Raw genomic sequence first — 24189 nt, 5'->3', positions numbered from 1 at the left:
CAGGTGGCTAAAAAAAAAAAAAAAAGATATATGAAAGCCTGGTTAAAATTGGAGAACTAGAGAAACTTAGCTTCCTCAACTGCTGCAGGCTATGAGCAACAACTGAGCTACCAGCTAAGTGACTGAGAGACAGTAGCCCACACTGTAAAACTAGCCCTAGAAACAGGCTGAGTGAAGAGGTGTAGCTCAGTCATAAACCTCCGGCTTGTGCAGCTCAACATTTCAGCCCTTTGTTCCCCTCCAGAAACCTTTGGCATGACTCCAGTTGGGATTTTGTACTTGTAGAGGGTGATGCTTTGCTTATTATACCACACGAGAGAGCCTCCACTGAGAGGTGGGAAGGTGATTTTCAGGGTCTGAGATGATATTCCTGTCTAATCTTTTTTTCAAGACAGAAAAGAAGGAGCATGCTGTGAAGGTTTTTAGCCCCCACTCTTACCACTAGTTAATTCAGTGTGAATTTTAGCCACCGGCCCAGCAAACAGCTCATATTATGTAACAGCCAAATGTAGGGTGCCGCATGCTCACTCCTACGCTGGAGAGGATTGTGATTCTTTTATACTGACAGATACAAAGTACAAGCTACTGCACTGCAATTAATGTCTTTGCTAAATCAGTGATGACAGTATGTTTAATAATGACAGGATTCTCTATATAAATATAACAGTGATCACATTTACTACATTAAATAGTATCATGATATTAAATCACAGCTTTAATAGGGGCAGTACTCTTTAATGGTATATATATATATATATATATATATATATATATATATATATATATATATATATATATATATATATAATGAAATTATATTTGTATTATAAAAGTGTAGAAGAATCCCTGTCTAAGGATGGTAATATTAAATAGTACCATAACTATAATAATGACAGTTTTGATATAGTGACGATTCATTATGTATTAAACAGTGAGAAGATTCTACTATATGCTTTATATATTGCTGTGAATAACTGAATTATATTATATGCATATAAATGAACAGTATACTATCGGTTTAATAGTAACAACAGTACTACACTATGTTTAATTATTGTTATATTATTATACATGTGCATAAACATGTTATTGTCAAAAGCGACACTATTCTATTACCCTATGTACTATAATTTCTTATATATATATATATATATATCTCATTATAATGTCCTTATATTTACAAATGACTATATTGTATTGTATGATAATATTGTACTAAACAGTATTATAGAATCAAAAGTATTCCACTATGCATTTATAGGAACAGTAGTTGTGTGCCATATAGGTACACTGTACTGTAATGTGTTGTTAGTTTACATACACAGACTATTGTATAATAATAATGATACTATTAAAAGTATTCTACTATATGTACATATAGCAGACAGTGCACTTCTAATAGTTACACAATTCATCTTTATATGAAGCAGTGACAGTATACTGTATAATTAGGATTTCTCTGTATACACTATACTGTATATACAACAGTCATAACTCTATATTAAATAATATTAGCTGTTCTAATACTTAAAATTAACCATATTTTTTGAGCTCATAATGAAAATCTACTACAGCAGTGGTTCCCAAGAAGACTGAGTAGGAAAAAATCCCTCTTTTGTTGAAAGTTTTGCTTTATTTTAAGAAAAATAAAGTTGGGAAAATTCTAAAATATTATTGGGCATGAACTGCAGTTATAGATTAATTGTATAGAGCATGTCTAGCTACAGTAAGCAGCTCTTTAGATCTCATCCTGCAGCCCAGTAAGCCTCAATTCATCATGATCAGACTGCCTTCCTTCTGTTAAATATGGAGCTGTCCTTCCATCAGTCGCACTTCCCATCTCCATATATTCCCATCAGCTCATGTTCCCATCAGCCTCTCCCTAGTTTGCATTAACACACCTCTGGGACCGGCAGACCGCAGCCTCTGTGTTATAGATAGAGAACAAGCCTCTATCTTTCATAGGGATGGTTAAAGTTTTAACTCTAGAGAGTAATTGTTGTGTAATCACAACTAGGGGATTAATTATTCATAGAAGAACACACACAGAGAGCACACACACATGAATCGCTTTCTGCATCTCACTGCCTCTGTGTCTCTCTGCTCTCCTCTATTGTGGTGTGACTTTCTCTCTCCCTGTACCTTTCCTTCCATATGTCTCTCTATCATTTCATCTCCTTCTCTCTTTCCACACTAATGGAGTTAGTGAGCACCGAGGATAAAACAATTAAAACAAAATTCATTTGAATGAATTAAAGAGCAGGGAGCTGCAGTAGCTGACACTTCTGAGGCAAGACGAATTATCCTGCATGGCTGGTTTAGTAGCATTTTACAGTGGCCTTGTCCTTCCTCATTAACCTGTGTATTAACCCGTGGAAAAGCATTGTTAGTACACTATAATGCAAAGTAGTTGTAAGGAGGGGCGGGGGGCAGAGCAAGCTAACACAAAGCTTCGGATGGAGTTGGTCGAGGGGCGTACAGCTGTTGCCTTCAAAGACTGTGTGGTGAACAAGTCACCTTCCAATCATCTCCTTGCGTTTTCCAATATTTTGCCAGTGAGCAGTAGCAGGAGATGCACAAGATTTGCAGCCTGGCTTACGAAAGACTTCAGAGGCTGTTAAGAAAATGCCAAGGCCATCTGTGCTGCTCCAAGAGGGTGTGAAATGAAGATGGAGAGTGTGTCACACTGCGATGAGAGGTCATTACTGGCTCCTCAAAGGCAGCAGATTATGTCAGTTTTACAGGTCACAGTCTTTTGGGTCACTACATTTTTTATCCTCTTCGTCTGTGACACCTTAACACTCGGTAATGAGTCCAGGAGTGTCTTGAGTTCAAATGTGCATTAAGAGCGGAGATGCTCAGGAACAGCAGCTAAACGATGCAGCCAGATGGCATCAGGATGTTGCTTCTTGTGCTTCAACAATCGCTCTCTCTCTCCTGGCAGATTGTCACTTCATGTCTTTATATGTGGCCTAATGTCTCACACTTTGCAGCTTGTTCATCTTGCTAGCTCAGTAGCACCATTTTTATCTAACTGCACTGTCTGTCATCCAGTTCACAATGTTGAGAAGGTCTACCTTGCGTTTCCCTGCTGAAAGGTTCTTAAGGAGGAAGCTGAAAGCATTCTCAGGTCATACAGCTCATACTGTCACTGTTGCTAACCCTGACCTCTGACTGGTGTGTGGAGAGGAACATGAGAAAACTACTACAGGGAGCCGTATATATCGTTTCAGTGAGTCAACCCTGTGTTGAAATAGCTGAGCGGGTTGCATTGGGGGTGGGCATGATGTTTAAGGTAGAGAATGTTGTGTGATCAGTTTGACTTACAGATCAATGCATTTAAAGACTTATCAGATGCCAAAACAGGACACAACAAAGCTAACACTGTAGTAGTAGTTCATTCTTACATGGAATATAATTCACGACTGCTTACTGGTGTATTCTTATTTTCTGTTTGGTTTAAAAATGGGTACACATCTTCTGTACTTTTCATCTGGACTGCAGAAGGCGTCTTCAGATGTGTTCTGATCTTTATCCATCTTGGGATATGTCCTGTAGTCCCATTAATCTAGCATGTATATTCCTTCTGCACCAAGAGTTTGCTTTTGCCTCTGGTCACCAAAATCTGACAAAAAAGAAAAACCAACGTGTTTGCCAGTAGTTTGCACCTCATTGTACGTCATCCATTCTTCATCAAAATAGAACCGGAACCCTGACCTTTCTGTTATAGGAACCGCTAAAGTCATGGCTGTTCAGCAGTCATTCTTTAATAACAAAGCATTCCCAGAGGAGTATCTGTCTTTCTATTACAGTGCTTTTGAAAGCCTTCTGAAAAAAAAAAAAAAAAAAAGGTGCTGTAATTTCGTATTGTAGCTGCGTTTCAGCTGCGTTTCAGCTGCTTGGCACAGTGCCTTTATTTCTGTGTTTGGGCTTCATGGCAGCTAACTGGCAGGGAGATAAACTCCATGTAGCCCAGGGGAGCGTGGTGATGATGAGCTAAACAAACAGGCTAACAGGCTAACGGTGCTACAGCACTACAGCACAACGGAGTCTGACGAACACAGCATGTTCTTTACGCATGGAGAGGAAAGAGAGAGGAGGAGATGTGAGGTAGGAAAGGAGAGGGAGAACGACGGAGGAGAGAAAATGAAGAGAGCAGGAGGAGGCGTTAAGGGAGCTCTGACAGGCTGGCTCAGCTGTGTTTTAGCTAATGGGTGAACTGGCTACTCTGCTGACTCTCCTCTGTGACTGTTGGGATTGAATATTTTGCTGTAGTAGGTTCAATTCCTTTTTACCCAGAGGCAGCAGAGGGTCTCTGCAACAAATCTCTCCGGTCCTGACAGATGTGAGGTCGCCCAGAGGTTCAAACGGCCAACAACATTATAATTATTACAACATCAAATTAATATACGTAGGTAAGTGAGTAAGTTAAACTGAAGCTGAGATAAACACACAGAATCAAACATTTTATTAGAACACAACGATGTGGATTACACAAGAGGCAGAAGAATTGCATCATAACATATGCAAGATGTGCAAAACTACACTTTTATTCACACCATGTCTAGAGATTGTTACATATGTATAGGGTCTGGAGATGCATTGTGGTGCATTAATGTGTGTGTGAGTGTGTGTGAGTGTGTGTGTGTGTGTGTGTGTGTGTGTGTGTGTGGGGTAACACTTGATTTAATACCTCTTCCAGGGACCGAGCTCTGATTTAAGAGCGTCTTCATGGCGACCACGGCAATAGGCACTTTCTGGGTCATGTGAGATCTGGCATCACTTAGATTTATATATCAACCCCTCCCATCCTGTACACACACACACACACACACACACACATACACACACACACTCACTCACTCACATATGTGCACACAATTGAATGTGGATAGGTACAGTATGTGCGCACACAGAGAGAGAAATAGAGGGAGAGAGACAGGATATAGTTGGTATGTGTGTGTGTTTGTCTGTCTGTGTGCTCTGTCAACAGTAAAACACAGTTGAAGCCTATTTCCACTGAGAGAGGGGCAGCAATATGTTTTGGACCAATGCTGCAGCTAAGATAAGATCCACGCTACTGCAGCCCACAATCTGATCCTGCCGCTGTGCCAGAGGGCAAAATCCAATTTCCTCCACACCCCGAAGACAAAAAATGCAAAACAAGAAAAACTGATTTTTTTTTAATCAATGATTAATGCTTTGCAGGGGATGACTATTTATCTTTTGCATATTCCAGTAGGACTAAGTGTAGCAGCTAATATATTGTTTGTACTCTCAGTAGATTTTTGGCAGAATAATTGTATGATAAGGCCTGGCACGTCTTTAACCTGAGCTTTTGTCTCTCCCTGGCCTTCTTCCACCAGGCCATGTTTGCCTTCTCGCAACATGACATTTGGAGCGCAAATTGTCTGGCCTTTCAGAAGGCTGGACTGTCTAGCTCATACTGACAAGACAGACAAAACAGTCTCTCAGATAACTGCTCCATCCTCACTTATTAGACTTCTTTGAACTGAATGTTCCCTGCACTGGGCATGTCTGTCATCTGTTGGAGATAAGCAGCAGGCACACAGCGCAGCTACAACTCTGCTGTTGATTTTTGCTGCTGGACTTTGTCACTGTGTCACTCTGGGTGGGGAGAAGCACTTGCTCATAGGTCAGCATGAGACGTATCAAACCAAAACATCCTGACCATTTGCTAACCCCCACCCCTGAACAGTGATTGCCCAATCATATGGTGGCTTAGCAACCATAATTAGCCGCAGCAGGCCTGTCAAGCTTTGAATTACTCAGCTTGTGAAGCAATGTGCAGAGTGCATGGGGCTGTAGTAAGAGTCATACTGCAAATACAAAGAGTTTGGAGGGTGTTTTTCTCCAAAAAATACAAGAACAAAAGTTGAAGGAATGGATTACACTGTGTTTGTCTGCTCTAACATATAGCAAGCTACAGACATTAGCGTGTCTGGCTAGTTTACTACATAAAGTACATATAGTAACCCAGTTGACTGGATGCTACAGTACTATATCAGAGTTTTCCTGGTTTAATGGATTCTGGGAAGTAAACAATTGTAATGGCAATTTAAAGAACCTATACAACCTTTGACCTTGTCATTGTAAAACCATATGCAACTGTTGAAGAGGCCATTATATGCATACAACCTTTAGCCCTGTTTCTAACTACACTCTATGTCCCAGTACACAGTGGGATGTTGAAACTTCAGTAAGAAGCCAAGGACATGATCATCTCACCACACTATCTGTCTGTTTACTGTCCCACAACTCAGGAATGTGTAACTGTGTGCTCCAACAGGGATAAAACCATACTGCTTCTGCCAATCGGGGCTCTTTGGACTTTCACATACGAGAGTGTGTGACGGTTGCGTTGAGACCATTCATGGATGACTTGACTAAAACCTTACAGAAAGACAAGATCATACTTTGTATGCTTTATTAAACAAATTGCCACCAACATTACCCAAGATAAAGGCTCTCTCCATCTGGCCACCTAATCATCCCCTGTGTAACTGGCTCAATGTTCCCCTCCCTCTCCATCTCAAGCTTATGTGTGGTGAGTGCAAAATGGTTGCCATACATCACCCAGGTGGGTGCTACATGTTAGTGTGGTCGAGGCCTTACGATACTTATTTCACTGGGACTACATGCTTTACACTGCAATACAGGACCAATGCTGTTTATTTCCATGTCTTATATGAATCAGCTGGAGAGGATGCTGACTTTGTACCTGGTACATGCAACATTAGCCTCAGTCTTTAAACACAATTTTATATGTAGCCATCAAGTGAATATTTAAGACACCTTTTAAAGGTGCTTGTTTTGAAAAGCTGGAAACTTAAAAAAGCAGCCGGACATAGCAACGTCACATTAATTAGCAAATTTTCTAGCAGCAGTTGTTTTTTCTGCCCAAGTGGTGACTATATCTGTAAACTGCATATGTGCCGTGCATGAACAGAGAGCATGACCGGTGTAGCAACTTTCACTAAGGGAGGTTATTCAGGGAAATGTCAAACTTGAATTTAAACTATCTCTCTTGAGGATGCAGTCAAAGTGCATCAGTAGTTCATCAAGCATGCAGCAGGGAGAGGCAGTGCTACAGTAGCACCATCTGTATGTAATCCTCTGTTGATTAGCATATAGCGCTACTGTATTTCTCAGCTAGCCAGCTCCCCTTGTTGCCCCCAGAGTCTTAATCCTTCCTCCGCCTGTTATGTTTCTGCTCCACTGGGGACCAATCGCGCCAATTCCACTCATCGAGCTTGATAATTAGTGACAATTGTAAAAGTAATTTAAAAACTCAACCGATGCCATTGAGCAAATGGTGCCAATTAACTAGAGATGCTAATGTGGGCAGAAACGCGGAAAAGCAGCATCCGACCTCCATTACAGTGAGAGGAGGAGGGCCAGGAAGCTGTCCTCTGGGTGTCAGGGAGAATTGTCCTGGGAGGAGAGGGGAGGCCATGCGCATTGTTGCACTGGGCTTGTCACCATGTTGCAGATTAATCCCACACTACAAGTACAAGTATCGTGACCAGGGCAACAACATTTTAATTTACATTTAAGGCTATTAGCTGATGCCCTTATTTAGTGAGTCACTGGCACTCCCAACAGTTGAATATGACTATTTTGCTACATCCTCAGCATTGCAAACAGCTCAAGGTAGGCTTTTTGGAAATTATACACCTGTCTTGTCAGCTCAAATTAAAGGGCTTTGTGGACCAGAAAAGGGCATCACTATCGCAGCTAACTGAGATGCGACATCACTTCAAATTGTTTTTGGTGTCACATGTGGTTAAGCGGTTGAAAATCTTCACCATACACAGGAGCTTATCAGCTGAAATGTTAGATTAAGAAACCACAGCAAGCCTTAGCGGGTTCTGAGCCTAGTGTGATGATTTATGGTGTGAAAATGTGCTTTTTTTATCGTTTGCCTGCAGGTTCCTTCTTTTAATTAATCAAGTAATAGCATGGAAACGGAAAATCAGAATTGTTTTGCTTGAAGGTCCACTGTTTGACCATTAGACATATTTAAAGTCTCTAGCAGGAGGTCATGAACTGAAGTAAATAGCAAGTTAAACAAACTGTTAAAGGCACTTTGTGAAGAATTTATTTTTATGCGATTTAATCGTCTCTCTAATTAGCTTAGCAATGTGCCTTGCTGTTTATCAAAGCAGCATGGCTCTAGAGATGACTATTTGTTGTTCATCGTCACAGTGAGCAGATCCATCTCTAGAGTCTCAGTCCGTCTACCAGCTTAGCACCTAGCCTGTATGAGGTTAGCATTTGATGTTTTCTACTACTGAACTCTTCATGGACTGCCATTAACACAGATATTCAAAACAAAACTAATGATTTTCCCTTCAGCTGCACCATGTGTTACTGATTGGTAAATAGCCTTCTAACGCGCTAAACTAAGATGGAGAACATGGTTAACATTAGACCTGCAAAACTTAAACATGTTAGCATTTAGCTCAAAGCATTGCTGTGTCCAAATACAGCCTCACAAAGAGGTTTAGTTTTACTTAATTCTACTGGGGGACACGGAATTGTTAAATTTTTGAACATTGTGGATAAGGATTATTATTATTGGGTGATCTTTATTATTAAAAAAAAACAATTCATATGCACACAAATCCACACTGAGAGTTGATCAGTATAACTACAATCTTTCTGTAGGCACTTAAAACAACAACGTGGTACTGTAACTGCCTCACTCATCGTCCCTTAGCAGTAAAAAGGAGAATGAATCACTTTATTTTCTCCATCCAAATATTACCTTCCTCTTCTCTAAGTTTCCAATCTCTACTTGAACAAACAACCTTTCATTCACGCTTCCCAGTTTCCCCTCTCTTTATTCCATAAATCAAGATATCTACAAAACTCCTGGTGAGTGGGAACATATAGAAAAGGTGGACAGGCCTATTTGTGTTTTAGCGAAGATTATGTCTCAAAGAGGCTCGTTATTTGAAGTCAAGGCCCCGCTGTCTCATTATGATTAGTCTAATTGTTTCTCGGTTCAATGCTTCCAGCTTTCCCAGACCTGAAAAAGAATCAGTAATGTGACTAATCCATTGTAAGCAGGAGGGAGCCTCCTGATTAATGGTACAGTTTGCCCTTTGTAGAAACCTTTCCTTTGCTCTCCTTTCCTATCCTCATTCACTTCATCCCCCCTTCTCTGGGATTAAAAACAGGAGGTGTATTCCCATTCTGTCAGTCACAACTCTGCCTCCTAGGCCTCAGCCTCTATCAGTGTAAACAGAAGAGGGGAAGCTCTGTTTGGTGTTTTCTCCTGTCTGAAAACCTCCTTTTGGTGTCTCTTTGATCCCTGGCGCTGGAATAGTAATTGCTATCACTTATGAAACAAAATGACAAGCGCTGCCAACAGCTTAGCAATGCAAATACAAAAGAAGAGAGAGTGGTGGGGATCTATGAAGAAGAGCTGATGCAGTAAGCTCGGGCTGTGTGGAGGTCCTGAAATTGCAGCATAAGAAGGGTCATAAGATTATTTTTGTGTGAGAGAAATAATTTTATCTTTATTAATATATTCTTTTAAAGTCGCCGTGCTGCAGCTTTTTCTTTTCTTGTCTCCTGTTTTTGGTGCTAAGTAGTCATTGCTGTTTTTTTCTGCACTGTTTCAAAGTAGAGCCATAGGCAACTCTGGATGCTTTCGATGGAAGCTGCCTTTTTCACAAATTTGCAAAATCTAAATCTTTATTGTCAGACACAAGGACGAAGACAGATATATAGCATTGTGTATATACTGAAGTATCCTCACACTTACTACATTTAAATGCACATATTCACACCTTGCTCACTTCTTTTGCAATTACAATTAAGCAAGAGTCAAGCATGGCCCTGAGCCTGCGAGTGAACATTTAAAAAAATGTCTATATTATAAGAAACCCTTCCAGACGAGCAGAGAGCCAGCCCTGCTGGGATCTGAAGTCTGGCCTTTCTGGCTTATATAACGTGGACGCAGCCAAAGCAGTGATGGCTGGATTCTGGTTATTCAAACGGCATACAGAAAGAAAGAAATGAAGGAACTGGATGGCTCCTCTTTCCTCTTTAAAGCTGTGGAAGTGGATAAGCCTCTGGTGTTATTCACAGTCTCCCTCTGACATCTTCTGTTGATGTTTATTTAAATGGCGCTCAGATCGGTGTGGAAATCGTCCCGTAGCGAATGCCCAGCGGGACACAAAACAGCTGGGCACTGGAAAGGAAGCAGAGAAAGAGAGAGAGATAGACATATTTCTGAAAGGACAGAGTAAGGAAAAGAAGAGGGAGAAAAAACTTGAGGGTTTTATGTAAAGGAAGGGATTTGCGTGAAATGTATTTTGTGTAATGAGACGCCCCAATTCTGCTCTTTGAAATAATGTTACCTGGAGCTGGAAAATAAAAATCTCTCCTTTTGCCTGTCCCTCATGGAGCCGCTTACACTGGGCCTATCCTCCATTTCACGAAAACACTCCAGCTCTGTATTTTCTCCGATTTAGTCGTCAGGAGAGGGTGTCATTTCATAGCTCCTGCTGGGAGATTGCTCTTTCTTCTAGGACATTGTGACACAGAGCGTTAATAATATAGCCTTCCTTTCATAGCACTCACAAACACAGCTATCGACCCTATTGGCCATCAACAGACAATGTCCATTCACTGTATAAGCTGCTGCTTTCTGCTGTTTGTCTGTGTGTTTCTCCAGACTTCGATGTTGGACAGCCATTTTGCTCTTACAACATGGGAACACTGTTTTCTCAGTGTGATGAGCATCATTTGACAGTCCCCTGCCTCAGCATCCTCAGCTTCTAAGCCCATTTACAGCCAGCTCATTCACTTTATTGCCATTCACTGATGGCAGCACTTTGAAGTGTTTGTTAAGGGAGGGTGGGAGGGGTGGTGTGGGGGCAGGGGAAGTTTAATTGGCTGCATTAGTTGGTTTGCTTCTCTTCTTCTGTCTTGGTGCCCCCCAGTCACAGTGAGCAGGATTAGGCGACCTACATTTTAACTTAGCTTTTTTCCTCCCATCCTGATTCAGTGCTACCAGTCTTCCTCATGGCGTGTTTTTTTTTGTTTTTTTGTTTCTTTGAATGTTCCCTGTTCAGCTCTACAGGCTCCTCGCAAAATGAGTTTTAGTTGTTTGATTTGTGTCAAAAAAAAAAAAAATCAGACGATGAGAGATCCTAAAGTCCACAGTCCTCTGTGTTTACATTGACATGGATGTGTTCACATGGACTACAGGGAAAGTTAAATTTAGCAACTTTATCCCTATGCACATGACACTGATTGACAGCCCGCTGTGGGTAATGATCTGTTCCGTTTCACAACGTGTCGCCCACAGCAGTCGCCCTCGGAGAAGTTTTGATGTTTGTTTTGTTTGAAACGCCTATAAGCTCTTGTACATCCAGCGTAACATCTCCTGCAGTATGTTTGGGCTGGAAGAATCTTCCATGTGGAGAAAGACATGCAGCCAAATCAATCATTTTATTGGCTTTACTTTTTTTTTTTGTCAAATCATCTTTGTTTTTTACTGCTTCAGTTTCTGTACTGAAATCCTTGCATGAAATGTAGTCTGTAAATTAAATAGATGAATTGCTATTGAAGCCTTTATGGTGCTATAAACTTTATATCACCATATACTCCTTTTCAAGTAAAAAAGGCAAAGGTCGAAAGGTACTACATTATATACATTCTATAGACAAAATAAGCTTTGACTGTCTTCAGTGAAAACACTCAAATATCACAGACTTTTAACATATTTAATGTCAGGTATTATTTATACTGAAACTGATGAAATGAATCACGTTTCTAATCCTGGCTAATGTGGAGTTGAGTTTGTAAAATGGTCCTCTGGATGTTAATAAAAAAAATTTAGACATCAAATGTATGAATTTAAATGTAGGGTTTTCATTTCATTTATTTTTGACCCAATTGCAAAAAAGATAACACTTAAATTAATACTTAACTTAATCCCCTTAATTGCAGTTTGTCACACATACCATAGCACCCTGCTGGCTCTACGTGTACTCCTTATGGTGCTGTAAAGACCCATTTAACGGCTTAGAAAACTATCAACATTAAAGGAAGTTTCCTAAGAACCACACAGACTACTTAATCCTACATTTGCCAGCTATGTATTATATTTGAGGCATTATGTGATATGGAACTCTTACCCAAACCAAAAGAACCCATGAAGAAGAGTCATCCTTTCTTTGGGCAGTAGTAGTACAGTGTTCAGGTTCAAATGAAGGGAGGTTGATGTTACAGCTAACCTTGGGTATGCGCCCTGCATGGCTGCCCCTGTAAGCCATCAGTCTGCTGGGAGTCTGACTGAAATATTAAAGAGCCTGTCTGTTCGCCCGCTGGAGCACCTTACCGCGGTGCAACCAGAGTGTATGGTGCAGCATTTGTCATAGGTACAGTGGATATGTAATAGATGGACTTCAAAGTGAAACAAGAGTGGAAGATTGTTCTCAGTTTAATTCACACTAATATTACCATCAATCCTGTGATATATTTATCCATCTATACATTCAGGACTGACATCAACTACCTGCACTACATTATATTTGCTGCTGATAGAAGAATAAAATAAAAAAACTGCGTGGGTGTAAATTCTTCCTGTCATTATGAAAGTGATGCAGCGGTGAGGAGGAAATGGAAGTCACCTCGCCCTGCTGTAGATCACCTTATAGCAGAACAGACTTCATAAGTGCCAGCTCTGATTTTGATTATGCAGGTACCTGCATGCCTGCATTGGTTAATGTGTGGCCTGAAGTACAGCAGCCAGGTCATATTAACATATTACAGTAGCACAACAGTATCTCTAGACATTACACTTCTGTACCCAAGATTTAAGTCCAATACAGTGCCATTGCTGGAAGTAGCATGTCCTTTATGGCGGAACGAGTAGTGCGGAGGTCGGAATGGTGAATTCACAGTTTACATCACAGACATGCAATAATGTATTTTTGTTAACCATACGCAGATACTTCCTTAAACTGTACCCTAATTGTCCAAAATCAATGCTCTTGTCTGCCGATAGACGTATTCTGGAAAAATAGCACAAAATGAGGATATGTTGTAATAAACCCCGACTAGAAATTCCATTTTGTTTTATTTTTACATTAATGAACAAACTGATTTTGTTTAGAGGCTTACCACATGTCACAAAGTTATCACAGCGGAAGCCATTTTAACTCTCATCATGGCGATCACAAGGTGAACGGTAGAAATACGACGTGAAATAATTCACCAGAAATATGCACTAGCATGTTGGGCACTGCAGCGCCTTGCAGGATGACATCACATTGCATTGCAAAAAAGTTGAGCCTAGTTCAGCTTTATGCCGGATGACCCAGCTTTGTTTTGCTCCTGCGTTGGCATCCCTGCTGCACTGCTAGACTGGCTATATTCAAATGAATGAGAGGGCTGCATTGTTTTTCAGCAGAGCTACTGTTGGTCTGAATGCAGCCTTAGACACCAGAGTCCCACCTGTGGTTAGGTTTTAGCAACAAAAGTGCTATGGAAAGATTGTGGTTAAAGATCCAATGTGTAACATTTAGGAGGATCTATTGGCAGAAATGGAATATGATATTTTTAGACATGATTTCATTAGTGTATAATCACCTGAATATATCCAGAACCGTAAAAAAAAAATGTGTAGTTGCTATGAGCAGATATCCTGTTGTAGGAGGAGACGTTGGTTGTAATTTCTTTCAGTCAATCATTCTGTAATGAATTAATACAATCTATTTGCACAAAACATCATACGCCAAGCTCTCAGGTCAGTCTTTGACAGCCTCTCACAGCTGTATCACGCTCCCGTCGCTTTGAGTTCTCCCTGCAGAACAGCAGATACAGTGGAGTATGTAGGCAATAGATGGCATTAGGCAGAGGAGTGTGAAGGTTGATTTGCATTCATATGTCTCGGTTAGATGTGTAATTAGAATGACCCCACACACACATTCACAAGTGTGTGTGCACACACACACAAACACACACAAACACACACAAATACACACACTTCCCTGCCTCTTCCTCTCCCTCCTCCTCCTCCTCTACCTCCCAGGCTAACAAATCTGTTTGGTAGAGAACCCTCCAACGGAGAGAGGAAGTTGTGAGAGAACTGAGGCAGGAATCAAGACCCCCGGGGCTAGAAACAAGAAGGACGATGAGAAAAAGGCAGGGAAAGAAAGAGACAACAGAGAGAGATGAAATCCTTTTTAAACTGCCTTTAAGTTACGATGAAACAGCAGTTGCTCGAGTAAAACATGCTGATGGAGGAGTTTAGGTTGTAGTCAATTGCTGTTGCTGTTGCTGTTATTCAGGAGCCATTATATTTTCTAATCATTATTAGTATGATTGCTAGTATTTTTACTGACTTTGGCAACATGCTCCACATCCTACAACAAAGGCTATTGAATGGAAATGGAGTAATCAAGGAAACAGTGGAGACAAAACAAAGGAAAGTGAGTGCATGAGAGAGAGGAAAGGAGAGAGAACAGAGGAGAACATTGACACCTGATTGATTGATATCCCACTGTGGGTCAGTGATTAAATTAAGTGTGTGTGTGTGTGTGTGTGTGTGTGTGTGTGTGTGTGTGTGTGTCAGTGTAACTGAGATGGAATGAATGCTAAGGAAATGGGACTTGAATGTAGCAAAGTGCAGAAAACGTGGTTAACAATAACCTTAATGTGCGGCTTCCAATTCATTCAGTGCTTGCCTCTGTTACCATAACCAGCTTGGAAAACCTCTGATTAAAAATGAATCAGCTTTTCACTGGTCTATTCTAAACCTCCATTGCCTCGTTCACTTCAGCAATACAAGAGTCTAATGCTGCACTCCTGGGACAGCAGCTTTTAAGCCATACTAGTGGGATGGCTATGTTAGTCGGCCCACCACTTTGGTTCAGGCTGTAAAATCTGTAACTTTTAGGATTCATTTCATTTCATTACCATGAAATTTGGTACAAATTGTCAAGGTCCTCATCCAATGCATCCTAGTCCTAATTAGCAAGTCTGTGTGTGCTAAACTAAGATAGAGAACAAGCTAAACATTACCCTTTAAACCAGGCATCTCAAATTCAAATTGGCTTGGGGCCACTGTGGGTTTTGTCATCACGTAGGAGGACCACTTCAGCCTTCAGGAACTATAGGAAGCTGCAATATTCAGAACATTTCCATTACTAACATCATACGTAACACACACAGCAGTTTCTATCCATTTGTTCACCGATCAGCCATAACATTATGAGCACTGACAAGTGAAGTGATTAACACTGGTTATCTGGTTATCATGGCTCCTGTCAGTGGGTGGGATATATTAGGCAGCAAGTGAACATTTGGTCCTCAAAGTTGATGTTAGAAGCAGGAAAAATGGGGCTGGGTATGGGGCTGCGTAATATTATGACCACCAGGGTGCTTCTACAGCACCTTTGACCATTGCCATAATTTTGTACAATGGATGGAGGACCAGAAATGGTCTGCAGGCTGGCAGTTTGACATCCATGCTCTAAACATTAGCATGTTAGCACTGTAATTGTGAAAATACTAGCTTGCCACATACAACATATTAGCATTTAGCTCACGGCCCTACTGTACCCTAAGTACAGCCTCACAGAATGATTAGCATGGCTGTAGACTTTTTTTCCTCTGAATGTTCATACAGTAAAGGGTGCACTGTTCCTCAGAATTTTGCAGATAAACTAGGTTTGGGTCCTTAGCTTTTCAGCTATGTTTATAAGTACTTAGCTACTCACTGTTAATGTTAAATGTACAGACTGTGAAAAAAAATGTTTCTCTTGAGACCACAATGAAGTAGCTGTCTGCCTAGCTACCGAGCCACTTATAAATATTTATAAATGTGTAATTATTCAGGTTCAATCCTTTCAAATAATTCAGTCCCCAAACCAAATTTTCACCAAATGTAACCTGATTTCCACACACATACAATGAAGAAATCATGCCTTATCAGCCCCTCTGACTAAAAATTTCCCCCCACCACCACCACCCATATAACACTTGTTGCGCCCCAGTAGGATGGTGGCACACATTGGCATGCATAGGCTTCACCTGCAGCGCTGATGTGCTAAATCATCAATCTGTTTTATGGGCTGCAGTGGTTGAATGTGGTTCTCCTTTGTGATTTACATGCAAACTCTGCCAGATGCTCGACGTTGGGGAATCGTTTCATATTCTAATGCCATGATAATAAATATAGCCATTGAGTTTGTGGCTGCTGCTGTGCATATGTTTGTTCTGTATGTGTGTATGCCTGCGCTGTTGCCTTTACTGCAGAGTTTATGATGCAAACTAGTTTCAATAACAATGCCACCACAAGCTTTTCATTTGGCCTATTCTGATTACATTGCCGTAAGAGAAGAATGAAATCCCAAACAGAGTGGGGACTTCCATGTCTCTGAATATATGCTCAGATTGCTGCATGTTTTGTTTTCAGTTTGTGCTTGGGTGCATAACAGGTAATAAGATGTAGGTCCCAGTTTTGGTAAAGATCCTGGCTGTCATAGTCATAAATCAAGGAACAGACCCAGGACAGCTTGGCTGTTGGATGATGTCATTTCCCATCACTTTTCAGACTTGTGTAAAATTGCTTCTTCGTCTGTCTTGAGGGAGCTTACAGGGTAATGTGTTGTCAAAGATATAAAAGCTGATATGGCACTGTGGGAACAGAGTCAGAATAACAATCTCAGTGTTTTGTTTTATTATCATTCTGGGCATCAAGACCTCAGATATACAGCAACACAAACTGTAATTGGTTCAGTCCTGTGTCATTGCAGATAATGTTCGGCATGGTGTAGACGCTTGATTTTAGAGGACGTACAAGTGGCTTCAGATGCAATGACTGATAGGTTTACAGCAGATTTCAAATGTGTGTTTATTTCTGTCTCGACTCGGCCGTCCTTCCCCTCAGTGTTCGGCATTGTTTATACCACAATAAACAGAGAGCACATTGAGCTGTGCAGGGTGACTGTAAATTGTCGATAGCCTACATTGCGGAGGACCATAAACATTAGCTGTCTTAGCGCTCAATATTCGCCACAGTTGGTCACCATCAACTTGGGAGGAAACGGCACACTGTCCAGGGGGTGTAGATCACTATACTGAGGCTGCTATTTGGGTACCGTGAGAAATGGGGTTAGCATGGGTTTGCCAGCGGCCTTCACGGCTGTCACATGTTCACCATACTTGACTGTGAGTGGGAGGTTGAGTGAGCAGGTTGAGGCCATTTGTCACGAGAGCTACTTTACATGTCTTCTTCAGTGCAGCGAGGGGAGTTGTCATCTGAGCTTTGCTCATAACCTCAAGGCTTTAGGAATGATAGTGGCATTGGCAATTAGCCTGCCTTTTTATAGCACTAATGCTTCACTCGCTGTGTGGATTTGCACACATGCAAGCTAGCAGTCACATTGTCATAATGGTTTTCAGTAACCATGTGAGGTGACTAGCCTAGTTTTACTTTAGCATCACAAATTCTCAGGACTTAAGTTAAAAGTTATTGTTTGTTGGTGTTTGGAAGGCTGTTGTTCAGATGTTACGCAAGACATTTGCTGGCTTCAATTACTGCAGTATATCATTGAATTAACCTGCTGTACAGTCACAGCACTTAATAGCAAAATGTCATCTTTAATAGATGTATCAAATAAGCTTGAAGCAGTGACAGTCATTTAGTATTTGTGTCTTGTAGACCCATTGTCTTTCCTTCAGCTCAAGCAAGATGTTTGCCTTGATTATCGCTATTTTCGACCCTTCCCACGTATGGATTTAATTTGTCTCAAATCCATCGTGAACCAGAAGTGGGGCCTTGCCTCAGTGAGTTATCCTTCCTGTGTTCTCTGTGTTCATTTTACATGTCCTCAAGTTAATTCCAGTCCTAATTAACTACCTTTGAAAGGAATCTGTGCGATAATTACCACAAGGAGGTGGAACGGAAGCAATCACGCTCTGCACAATTTATTCCCCTCCACAGGGAAAACCCTACAGAGTCACCCACTGGCTTTTTTTCCTTTTGTCCTGAGAATCACCTTCAGCACTCACTTTGGAAACAGAGAAAGAAAAAAATCATGGGGCTCTACTGACAAACACCCTGCTCTTTTTTAGTCTGGGGAGGAACATTTGCACAAATAATTATTATAATAGAAATACTGTGAAAGGAAAAATGAGCATTGGGATAATTAAATTGTGCAGGTGAAACCAGAAAAACCCAGAGGCTGCTGTAAAAAATGGCTCCCGCAACAGAGAGCAAGGAGGAAAAATGATGAATGGACATTAATAACATTTAATGTCACCAATAAGGAGAATAAACAAGGACACACAGTGTCATTGATGAAAGCACCCAAAACCAGACTTGGCCAATCAGATTCAGAGACACACACTCAAAAGCAGTTCCAGTCCAACCTTTTCCATATTTATACCCTTTTGAAAAGGACAATAGTCCATCTCAGGTCTTTCTGAGTTCTCTACCCCGTCTGTGGCACTGAACCCTGAGGTCAAACAGTGGATTTGTTGGGGACTTTTTTCAGCTGCTTAATACACATTTAGTGAACACGTGAGTATTTACAGCGACAAGACAGTGTGTGTGGGATTGACTCAAAATAAACTACAATGTGTGCGGTAATGTGTGTCCATGGTAATGAAGGAACGTGTCGACCAGAGCAATAGTTGATGCGTTTTTAATTGGCTTTGACAGCAACAGATGTTAATGGCACAAATAAATATGCTACGTTAGGTTATGACTGCACAGACAATGCAATACATATTAGTAGAATAAATAAATTGTTGGTTTTGGTCTTTTCATTTGACTTGATAATAAAAATACAGAATATGACCAAAGTTAGCTTTTAGACAAGTAGATGCTGACGTGCAAATGTTTGCCTTGGAAAATAATAGCTTCTTTGATTTTGACACTTTTTCCACCAGCAGGCTGAGTGTTTTCCCCCTGTATGAACAGTAGCTGCTGTTTGTGAATTATGTGTCTTTAAGGTTGTAGATTTTACATTGAAACCTGTAAAATGTGAAAGTTTTGTATTTTTTTTCTGCTGAATAGGCTAAAGAGTATTTGGCAATACCTTTCTTCAGCCTGGAGTAGTGTGTGCAGGAATTGTTTTCAGGCTACATACAACCCCACCGACCTTCACCAATAAGATAGATAGGGCAGCTGCTGCATGTGGCACGAGAGGCGAAACCCAGGGCAAAAGAAAGTACTCTGCTCTGCTCCACTCACTGCTGAGCATACAGTAATAACGGAAGGTGACTCAAATAAGCACATCAACATTTTTATCAACCCAGATCTTCTCTCACCTGCACTATGGAGGCAGGGCAATAAGAGAACAAAGCAAATACTTATTTAAATAAAAGTGAGGAGGTGGTCATTGTGTGTATTCCAGGTATGAGATGGTCCTAACCAGATTTTATTGTCCAAAAGGAGGAAAAAAACACAGTGTAAGGTCTGAAAAAGCTTGATGATATTTAGAATGAGAAAAAAAATGATTTATACCCTCCTATTAAATCTTTGGCATTTGGCATTTTTAGCCACAATATTAATTGTACTTCTGGAGGTAAGTGCGACACATGACACAACACACACAGCTTTCTTTGCCTGTAGGTGGCGACCTTAAATTTCTACTGCTGAATGTCGAGATACATTGCAGCTGCTATAACTTTTCTTTCCTGCGGGTGGTGCAGGTGGTAGAGATAAAAGTTGGCTTGTGTTTTGAAAGGTGGCAGGTTCACAGGTTTGTATGCTCATTTAATTCATCACTGAGGCCTGTCCCACAGATGGACCTGCTGGCCCAGCACTTGGACAATACCTTAATGAACGACTCCATTTTAAAACCCAGGAGGGAAAGGCAGCGAAGCCTCTGCTCCTGTAGAGTAAATTAGATTGACTTCTAAACTCAGAGAAACAGATGATGCAAATGTCACACTTGATCAATTGATTTGGCTGAATTAGCTAATGTACCTGCGAACTGCACCTTACATAAACATAAAACATTTGCTGCACAGGGATTGCAGAAGGTTACGTGAAGGAACATTGAGTAATGCCGACCGAAATGACATCCCTGAAAATAATGGGGGAATTGCAGCTGGAGTGACATATTTCCTTCAGAAAAGTAAAGGGATGTTTGCTGGAGAAACATATTGGCTTGCAAAGCATAGAAGGATGAGAGCAATGAGATTTAACTAATCTTCAAACGACGGCATGCCACAGTGATCTAAGACTTTTCCAGAAGGAATCCCTGGACAAACTGGTGTATGTTACTCTGAACATGATAAATGAATGATTTTTTGCCCATGGTGGCATGTCCTTTGATGATCAATTGCATTCTTGCCAACTTGTGTGTGAGATGCAGCTGTGCAAGAGGCTGAGAACCAATTTAATTTTGATAAAAAGTATTGAATTATTGAAACTATTTGACTTAACAGTTTGTGTTCTATACATTCTCAAAGGATTGACATTTTGCTTAATGTACTTATTCACTTTGTTGCTGAGGGTAAGATTAGAGATCAATGCCGCTCTCATGTCTGTACAGTAAATATGAAGCTTCTCAGGAGCCAGTTAGCGTAGCTTAGCACAAAGGCTGGAAACAGGGAAACAGCTAGTCTGGCTCCGGCCAAAGGTTAAAAAAAATCTGCCCCAACCTCTTCATATACTTTGGTTATTATACAGATTAAATGTGAGATACAATGTGCTATCATACCATACCATGAATTAAGGTAGTACAAGGGGTCGATAGTGTGCAGGATTTTGTGCTTTGTTCACAATTATTAAAACCCCCCTCTACTCAAAAAATAAATAAATTCCTTGTTCATACAGTGTGATGTTTGAGCTTCACTATGCAGAATGATGTCTGTGCGGAGTTTGACACCAGAAGGATGTTTTCACATTCATCTGCTGAAAGTGGAAAGTTTCTCTGTGCTCACTCAAAATCAGATTTTAAGGGGCGGGGCCTACCAGCATGATTTGTGACATCAGTCAGTCCTGGTCCAGTATGCAACTTATACAATGTAGGAGCCACTGCACATGCACTGAGAATGGACTTTACAGTGAAGTAGGAGACATCATAATTTTAGCCACAATAATAGTAAGATCAAAATTGGCAAAGTGGTATCTATCTTCTCATCGAAATATTGGCAAGAAAGCAAATTACAACTCTTTTACGTTGCAGGGTAGATGAATATAGACAAATGGACTTTAGTATCAGTGCATGATAAGGTGATTTGAAGGTATAAGTGGATGTTACATATTTAGTATTACACCTGCATATCATAAGACTGTTAGTAACTTGGAATAGAAAAATTAGAACTGAAAAAAACATCCATAGTGCTGAGTCATGGTCTGAATTAGACATAGTGCATGGCTGAATTTACCTTATGAACCATATTACTACAACAAAAAAGTTGTGAAAGGGATGAGACATGAAAAGACTTGAAAAATAGCTGAAAGTTGGCTCATTTCATTTTTCAGTTCGGCTGAATAAATCAAAGTTAGTTTAATAGAGAGGAACTTTACTCTCAGATAGACATTTCGGGGGAAAATGTCCAGCGCTGAATTCCATTCTGTGCGCAGGAAACGTCTCAGATGATAAAAACCCTCTCACAGGCCGTTGGGCCTTTTCATCACTCAGGTAACATAAATGCAATTTTTAGGATGTTCTGAAGTCAAGAAGTCCAATTTCCCCTTCACTCCTCAGAAAACCTTAATCTCCCAAAAAATCAAGTGGGAGGTTTTTGTGTAGTTTTGAGTGCTGCGGTTTGGAGCGAGGCCAGGCGTTCCCCGAGGCCTCATCGATCTGGCTCTGGAGTCTGATCAGACAGGTTTTCATTCTATTTTATATTATATTAAAAAGCAGAACATAATACTAGGCTCCTTTTGAGGTATCTTTCCTCATTTTTTAAAGACTTTTACCCATGACTCATCATGACTTTCTATGTAATGATTTTATTTCAAGTGTGGTGATATTTGAGGCAGTACTCATATATATCTTTCTGTCTGTGCTGTGTAGTGGAGGGTCAGAGGCATCAGCAGAGATTTAGGGCTGCATTGTGCCACTTGTCCCCAGTGGTTGGGTAGGTAGGCGCCCAGTGATGGCCTGCGCTCTGCTGTGCACATCTCTCCAATAAAACGGGTGCTCCGGTATGAAAACCCTGTCTAAGAGCAAATGTTGTAAATAAATTGCTGCTCACATGTGTCACTTCGTCACCCCCCACCCCCCTGCTGCTCAGGGTCTATAATTTGATATGACTGGATCTTGATTACTATTTACTATGTTGTCAAGGTGAACGAGAGACTCAACTCTGTGGGTAAACAGTCAGAGCTCCACTGAATCAGCGACTGGCTGTTGACTTTATATCTACTTGCTGTTCCCCACCCTTCCCTCCTTCTCTTCTCCCTCCCCCATGAAGGTTGTTGTGTTGCTTTTGACACATCCGTGATAGAACAGGAAACTGGATCACATTGACTGACAGTACATCATGTTTGGGACTTTTTTTTAATATTTAGAAAGGAAACAAAATTATTGTTGTGTATTGTATTGACGTAGTAACTCATTTTATAGATGAGTGGATAAAAGGATGTTTTTTCCTGATTGCATGTGCTGCAAATAATGATTATTTTCATTATTAGTCATTGGCAAATTACTTTTTTTAATTAATTTTTTATGACAATTATAATTTCCAAGACCCAAAGGTAACATATATATATTTTATTTGTATTAATCAATTGTACTGTAAATAATTTTTGTATATATACATTTTGTTTTGCGAGTAGCTTAAAGGCAACTACAATCTGAATTTCATTATACAACCCTGCATTGTAAAATATTATTAAATAACATTGAATCCTTGAATATTAAAATTGCCAGATTTACAGTCCAGAACTCAAAGATACATACATGAATTAAAATAATATAAAATAAAGAGGGAGCTTGAAAAACTGCATATTAATCGATTATCAAAATAGCTGCAGGGTCATTTTCTGTCAAGCTTTAAACAAATGAATATTTGCATACACGACAAATTTGACATTTGATTTTGACACTGACAAATTCAAACTAAGGATTTGGCTCCAGAAACACACCAACTGTCTGTTTCCTTTCTATCATTTGATAAATGATGATTAAATGACATTGTTTTTGTCAATTAATTTTAATATAAGTTAATCAGAGTAAGGTTTCTACATAACAAAAACTGTCTTTTTATATTGTTTGTTTGTTTCTCTTTTATTCCATTTTCATTATTTTTCTGTGTTGAGAAAACCACTGTAAGTCCGCCTTTAAAATAGTTCCTTCATTTTCATATCTTGATACCAAATTTGAGGAGTTATGGGTAGGTTCAGATAGAAACAAGAAGAATTTGCACCATCTAACTGCCACTACTGTAACTCTATTTTCACGGGCCAGTGCCCGAAAACTGAAAACCAATCACCAACCTCCCCAACAGTTACCCATATCTCATTTGATTAAGCTGACTTGTGGACTATTAGTTAAAGATCTCCTCCACACGGGTTTTAAGACATACAGAATACCTTCCCCTTTCAGCAAATGTAAGTGAAAACAACCCTCTGCACAAACATCACGGTAAGGTCACAATGACAAAACACATCGTTTATTGGAGGAAGGCTTTATATTCCAGTACAGTATGTTCTTATATGGAACAATGACACAGACAAACAGTATCACAGCAAAGCTAAGCTTCACTTGAGCTCCTTGGTTACACTGTGTAATAACTCATCATCCCCCTGTCTCACTCCAGGTCCAGTAGCTGTGATCAGTGGTGAGGAAGACTCTGCCAGCCCTCTTCATCATGTCAACCATGGGATTATTACGCCCTGTACTCTGGATGCGGGTCCTGATGCGGTTGTCATAGGGATGACTCGTATTCCTGTGGTGGAGAATCCTCAGTACTTCAGACACGGACACAACTGCAACAAGCCAGCCACCCGTAAGTTTCTTTGTTGCGGCAGTGTGTCCCTCCTTACTACTGGTGACCATTACACAGTATTTGACCTTCTTTTATGGAGATACAAATGGACTCTTGAACCATTGTTTTTCAACAAGTATACTCAAACTATAAGGCTCTTAAGAAACTCCCACAGAATGTGATGTACTGTAAAGAAAATTGCAGTATCTGGTCAGAGAGCCAGATATCAAACAAGGCTGTTGC

At 40.4% G+C, this 24189-nt stretch overlaps 1 protein-coding gene across 3 annotated transcripts in view; it reads left to right on the top strand.

The window, feature by feature from the left end:
• The window catches only part of ntrk3b (neurotrophic tyrosine kinase, receptor, type 3b), a 173967-nt gene that overhangs the window by 110096 nt on the left and 39682 nt on the right, over positions 1 to 24189 (top strand). For all 3 annotated transcript variants that reach the window (XM_051379933.1, XM_051379932.1, XM_051379930.1), the window contains one exon: positions 23779 to 23967. In XM_051379933.1, coding sequence (XP_051235893.1) covers positions 23779 to 23967 — 189 coding nt within the window. The remainder of the gene's footprint in view (positions 1 to 23778; positions 23968 to 24189) is intronic.

The sequence above is a fragment of the Dicentrarchus labrax genome, unplaced genomic scaffold (genome assembly GCF_905237075.1).
Source record: "Dicentrarchus labrax unplaced genomic scaffold, dlabrax2021, whole genome shotgun sequence".
NCBI classification, from domain to species: domain Eukaryota; kingdom Metazoa; phylum Chordata; class Actinopteri; family Moronidae; genus Dicentrarchus; species Dicentrarchus labrax.
The sequence above is the reverse complement of the archived record's forward strand: the minus strand, read 5'-3'. Positions and strand labels throughout refer to the sequence as shown.